This window comes from Eimeria tenella, genomic scaffold (genome assembly GCF_000499545.2).
Source record: "Eimeria tenella Houghton genomic scaffold, Eth_scaff654, whole genome shotgun sequence".
In the NCBI taxonomy this organism is placed as follows: domain Eukaryota; phylum Apicomplexa; class Conoidasida; order Eucoccidiorida; family Eimeriidae; genus Eimeria; species Eimeria tenella.
The window spans coordinates 1-5,919 of NW_013545777.1; the positions used below are offsets into that span (position 1 = coordinate 1).

At 60.1% G+C, this 5,919-nt stretch overlaps 2 protein-coding genes across 2 annotated transcripts, besides 1 other annotated feature; one reads left to right on the forward strand and one right to left on the reverse strand.

Moving 5' to 3' along the window:
* Window positions 1-156: 156 nt before the first annotated feature.
* ETH_00023415 (Chromosome III, complete sequence, related) lies at window positions 157-1,306 on the forward strand (the record flags this gene model as incomplete). Its single annotated transcript, XM_013380469.1, has 3 exons — window positions 157-278; window positions 678-842; window positions 1,045-1,306. Coding segments are annotated over 3 exons (549 nt in total), but the record flags the coding sequence as incomplete, so codon positions are not given.
* A 1,464-nt stretch (window positions 1,307-2,770) lies between these two features.
* On the reverse strand, window positions 2,771-4,255 carry ETH_00023420 (uncharacterized protein; the record flags this gene model as incomplete). The annotated part of the gene is made up of 1 exon (XM_013380470.1): window positions 2,771-4,255. The coding sequence occupies one exon, from the start codon at window positions 4,253-4,255 to the stop codon at window positions 2,771-2,773; it is 1,485 nt and encodes a 494-aa protein (XP_013235924.1).
* A 266-nt stretch (window positions 4,256-4,521) lies between these two features.
* Window positions 4,522-4,599: a sequence feature (Short protein (ETH_00023425, CDJ45178.1) was converted to a misc_feature.).
* Window positions 4,600-5,919: the final 1,320 nt, after the last annotated feature.

A 5,919-nucleotide genomic window follows, 5' to 3' on the forward strand; every position in this document is an offset into this window, starting at 1 on the left:
CCGTCCTGAGCGCTAAACGGGCTTTTCGCGCGCTGCGGTAGCAGCCAGCAGCCAGCAGCAGCTCCCCGCGGCGGCGCTCTGCCGCCGGGCCGGCAAACCCGGGGGCAGGGTTTAGGGTTTAGGGTTTAGGGTTTAGGATTTAGGGTTTGCGTGAAGGTGCGGGCGGTGCCCTGGTGGGACCAGCGCAGACCCTTCAGCGATTCTGCTGCTGTTAAAGAAACCCTTGGAGCTCTTCACTCTCTTGTTGACAGATGCAACAAGCTCGAACTCAAATACAGGTCGCCTGCTGCTGCTGCTGCTGCTGCTGCTGCTGCTGCTGTTGTTTTCATGGTTCCGGTGCTGCTGCGGCTGCTGCTGCGTGCTGGCTGCCGTGGCTGCTGCTGTTGCCGCTGCAGCTCCTGTGGCTGCTGCTGCTGTCTTCTTGCTGGAGCCGCTGCTGCTGCCTTTGCCGCCGCGGCTGCTGCTGCTGTCTTTGCTGCTGCCGTGGCTGCTGCTGCAGTTGCTGCTGCCGCAACGGCTGCCGGCGCTGCCTCTTTGCTGCCTGAGCCGCTGCTGCTGCTGCAGCTGCCGTTTGCTGCCGCTGCGTGGGCGCTCCGTCAGCTGCCCTAACTAGCCTAAACGCTCTCCGCCCGCTCACCCTGCTGCTGCTGCTGCTGCTGCTGCTGCTGCTGCTGCAGGCAGCTGCAGGGCCGCTTCCACCAGGCGCACCTGGTGTCGCTGCGGACGCCGCTGGGCTCTGTGGTGTCTGAACACCTCGCGGACTTGGAAGATCCCTCGGAAGCAGAAACAGCAGAAATTGTTTCTTTCTGCGCCCTCGACCACCACCTCGACGCGCGCACGCGGTAGCTGCTGCTGCTGCTGCTGCTGCTGCTGCTGCTGCTGCTGCTGCTGCTGGGGCTGCTGCCGTGGCGGCGGTGTTCGAAGGGCGCTGGCAGCAAGCGGCCACGGCTGTGTGACTGCGGGACGCTGCGCTCCTTCCCCCTGGAGGTGCTGCTGCCGTTATTGCCGTTGCTGCTGCTGCTGCTGCTGCTGCTGCTGCTGCAGGTGCTGGGCCAACTCGCAGCAAGACACAGAAATGCGTTTGGACTTGGTGCGCCGGGCCTTAGAGGCGAAAGTTAAAAAGCTGCAGGGGGAGATAAGGGCCCTGAGGGCGATTGAAGAAGACCCGCGGGCTTCTGCTGCTGCTGCTGCTGCTGCTGCAGCAGCAGCGAGCGCGGGACCCCCGCCCCACCCTGCTGCTCCTTTAGGGATAAATCAGGAGGAACCTGAAGACATCTATGCGGGGCCCCCCACCACTTTTGGCTAGCCAGCTAACTGGCCCTCCACTGGCTAGCTAGCTAGCTAGCTGGCTCCCCACTAGCTAGCTAACTAGCTAGCTGGCTATCCGCTAGCTAGCTAGCTAACTAGGCGCGTAGCTAGCTAGTTACTTCTGCTGTGCATGTGCAGAGTCTGTGCACCACTGGGCGAACGTGGCTAGCTGGCTAGCTATTAAACTGGCTATCGGCTAGCTGGCAAGCTAGCTAGCTAGCTGGCCAGCTAGCTAGCTGGTCAGCTAGCTAGCTGGCTAGCTAGCTGAGTAGCAGACGCCGCCAGCCAACGCTGGCCACCAATGTTACTAAATTAGCAATTACGTGGGTAATGTGCTGCCTAACTGCCTTGTCTGCCTTCTAGCTAGCTAGCTAGCTAGCTAGCTAGCTATCCAGCTAGCTACCTAGCCTTCTAGCTAGCTAGCTGGTCAGTTGGCTAGTTTGCCGACGGAGGCGCGGCGCGCTAGCTAGCTAGCAAGTTAGCTAGCTAGCTAGCTGTCAAGTCGGTTGGCCAGCCAGCCAGCTAGCCAGCTAGCTAGCCGGCTAGCTAGCCAGCTAGCTAGCTAGCTAGCTAGCTAGCTAGCTAGCTAGCTGCCTGTCGACAAGATCGACATGGGGATTGCTTTTGTCTCAATCGCTGTCTAGTTCTGCGTGACATCTTTTGCGGCAGCGCGGCTTTGTTGCTGCTAGCAAGGGGGATTTCTTTTAGCTAGCTGCCCGCGCCGCCAGCTAGCCATGGCTAGCTGCAGCTAGCTACGTGGCTAGCTGCAGCTAGCTGCAGCTAGCTATGCATGGCTAGCTGCAGCTAGTTGCGTGGCTAGCTGCAGCTAGCTGCAGCTAGCTACAGCTAGGAGCGGTCATCCCCAAGTGACTCTTAGCTGCCGGCTGTGGCTGCCGCTAGCTAGCTGGCTAGCTAGCTGGCTAGCTAGCTGGCTAGCTGGCTGGCTAGCTGCTGCTTTTTCTCTGGCTTTATTGAGCCAAACTGCAGCAAACATTTCTCAAATGCGGGGACCCCGGGGGGGGCCCCTAAGGGGGCCCCACGGGGGCCCCTAAGGGGGCCCCCAGGGGGGCCGCCAGGGGGGCCCCTAAGGGGGCCCCCAGGGGCCCCCACGAGGGGCCCCTAAAAGGGCCCTTCTGTTTACCCAAAGAATGAGGTCTAGGCCATTGGCTTGCAGAAGGGCCAGGCGTTGCACTGCACAGGCTTGTGGCGCTGCTGCTGCTGCAGCTGCTGCTGTTTCTGCTGCTGCTGCTGCAGCGGCTTCTGGTTGCTGCTGCTGCTGCCGCAGGGGCTGCTGTTTTTGCTGCTGCTGCTGCTGCTGCTAAGGAGGGCCTCCACTTCATCGAAGGCGTCATGCTCTTAAGTAGGCGAGCCAGGCCAAGCAGCAGCAGCGAAGACTGATACTGCTGCTGCTGTTGCTGCGGCTGTTGCTGCTGCTGCGGTTGCTGCTGCTGCTGCTGTTGAGCTAGCGCTTGCCGTGTCCAGCAGCAGAGTCTCCTGTGTCTCCAGAGAGGCCTTCAGAGTGGAGGATTTGTTCAGGAGTGGCTGTTGCTGCTGCTGTTGCTGCTGTTGCTGTTGCTGCTGCTGCCCACGGTTGCATCTGTAGCTGCTGCAGCGCCCTCAGCAGCGCGGGAGTGGCAGAGCTGGGTGCATGCAGCTGCTGGAGCAGCAGTTGCTGCTGCTGCTGCTGTTGCTGCTGGTCTTCTTTCTGCGGCTCCCTGAGCTCACACGAACGGGGCTTCCTGCTGCCGCTGCTGCTGCTGTTGCTGCTGCTGCTGCTGCTCTCGGGAAACCCTCCAAGCTGAAAGGGCCCCTTTGCAGATGTAAATGCTTCTGGGGGGCCCCCCTCAGCAGCACAAGGGTTTGCTGCAGGGGCCCCCTGCTGCTGCTGCTGCCGCCGCAGGCCGTGGCTTGCGCCTATGGGGCCCGGGGAGTGTGTTGCAGGGCGAAATGACGAGTACGGGTTTGCTGCTGCTGCTGCAGACGGCTCTGCTGCTGCTGCTGCTGCTGCTTCTTGCCGCGGCCCTTTGGCAGCAGTGTTGCTGTCTCGAGGGGTCTCAGTGTCTGAGAGCCCCAGAAAAGGGAATATTAAGTTGTGCTGCTCAGCATCTTCATCCTCTTGCTGCTGCTGCTGCTGCTGCTGCTGCTCCTGCAAGTGTTGCTCAATGAAGAGCCCTGCGTTTTCAGCGTTAACTCCCTCCTGCTGCAGCAGCTGCAGCAGCTGTTCCTGCTGTTGCTGCTGCTGTTGCTGCAGGAAGAAGTCCTCTGGTTGCAGCAAGAGGTTGTCGAAGCCAAGCAGCTGTTGCTGCTGCAGCTGTTGCTGCTGCTGCTGCAGGAGTTGCTGCTGGAGCGTTCCCTGGAGCAGGAGGGTGTCTCCGAAGCCCCACGGCAGTCCCGCTGCTGCTGCTGCATTGGCTGCATTTGCTGCTGCTGCTGCTGCTGCTGCGTTGCTGCGCACATCCTGCGGCAGCAGCTGCGCTGCTGCGCCATAATCCTCAGGGGCCTCTGTGGGGCCCCCGCTGCCGAAGGCGAACTGCAGGAGGTTTTCAGTGTCTCCGTAGGGGACCAGCAGCAGCTGCTGAGGGTCTGCTGCTGCTCCTGCTGCAGCAGCAGCAGCAGTGTAGTCCGTGTCTTCGTCAGCTGCGTGTATGTCGCGGAGCTGCTGCAGCTGTGTGTGCTGCTGCTGCTGCTGCTGCACGGCGTGCTGGGGGTGTCGCCGGCTTCCGAGCTGCTGGTGGGCGCTGTGGGGCAGCTGCAGCAGCTGCTGCTGCTGCTGCTGCTGCTGCTGCTGCTGCAGCATCAGCTGCTTCGCCTTCGGGGGCCCCTCCAGCCCCCGCCGCCCCACACTTGTTTGTCTACTCACCCGAATCGCCAGCTGCCGCACTCTGCTGCTGTCGCTCCAGAAGTCATGAATGCTTTCGCTGTAGCACTGCAGCACGCAGTTGTCCATGCCCTGCACGCGCGCAGCCGAGGGTTTAGGGTTTAGGGTTTAGGGTTTAGGGTTTAGGGTTTGGGGGTTGCGGTTCGGGGTTCGACGCTTGGGCGGCGGCGGCAGGGTCAGGGGGTCTGGGCTCGTGGAGCGGAGGGGGTTTAGGGTTTGGGGTTTGGGGTTTGGGGTTGGGGGCTTGGGGTTAGGGTTTGGGCTTTGGGGTTTAGGGTTTAGGGTTTAGGGTTTGCAGGCGCACGTCGGCTCGGATCATTTTGGTTCTCCTCGAGATGGATGTGTTTTTAGAAAAGCGAGTTTCGATGAAGCCCCTGAGGCAGTGCAGCGAAGGCGACAGCCGCCAAATTAGGGTTTACGGTTTAGGGCTTAGGGTTTAGGGTTTAGGGTTTAGGGTTTACAGGTTAATGGTCTTGACGTCTATTTCCAAAGCCGGCACGTGGCGCGAAACCTCTTCTGGGCTGTTCCAATTTACATCATTTCCAGGAGCAGTTCCGTAGCTGCCAGCAGCTACGCAGCGAGGCACCTGGCAGCAGCAGCAGCAGCAGCAGCAACAACAACAAGAGCAGCAGCGGTAGCAGCAGCAGCACTTGGTGTGGGAGGGCACAATAACAGTAGAGACTGAAGAGAAAGAAGTGCCGCATAGAAAATTTCCCGCAATATTTGTTGCACCAGCAGCAACAGCAGCAACAGCAGCAACAGCAGCAACAGCAGCAACAGCAGCAACAGTAAGCAGCCAGAAAAACACTGCAAAGGGAGAAACCAGTGATGCAGCAGGAACAGAAAGGCTGAGAAGAAACACATTAGTAGCGGCAGCAGCAACGCCAGCTGCAGCAGCAAAACCAGCAGCAGCAGCAGCTAAAAGCAGCAACAGCCACAAACTGCAGCAGCAGCAGCAGCAGCTTTTGCTCACCCAGATAAGGGCATTCTGCTTCGTTTTATTTCTAAGGACGCTTAATATTTGCACCTGTGGCCGTGAGCCAACACCCACAAGACAAGCAGCAGCAGCAGCAGCAGCAGCAGCAACAGCAGCAGCAGAAGCGGAAAAGAGCCAACAGAAGCGAAGCACCAACAGCAGCAGAAAAGGCAGAATTATCATCATCAGCAGCAACAGCACCAGCAGCAGCGCCAGCACCAGCAACAGCAACAACAACAGCAGCAGCTGCTGCACCAGAAGCAGCAACAACAACAGCAGCAGCTGCTGCACCAGCAGCACCAGCAGCAGCAACGGCAGCACCAGCAGCATCACCACGGACGGCACCAGCAGCAGCAACAAAAACACCAGCACCAGCAGTACCAGCAGCATCACCAGCAGCACTAGCACCAGCAGCAGCAGCAGCAACAACAGCAGCAGCAGCAGCAGCAGCAGCAGCAGGCCGGACCTGCATTTGTACGCAGCCGAGAACATAAATGAGGACACTTTCTGGGCGAGGTAGCACCCGCTCGTGTTCATCGAGGTAGCAGCAAATGGAGTGTCTGTACTCTGCTGCTCTGTCTGTTGTCACTTTTAGTCTGCTGCTGCTGCTGCTGCTGCTGCAGCCGCCGGGGCCCCCAGCAGACCGCGACTTCGTCAGGGGGCCCCCCCCGTAGGTCGTGTTGTTGGGCAGGATCCACACGTGGTTCAAAGCGCACATGCGCTGCAGCAGCAGCAGCAGCAGCAACAGCAGCAGCAG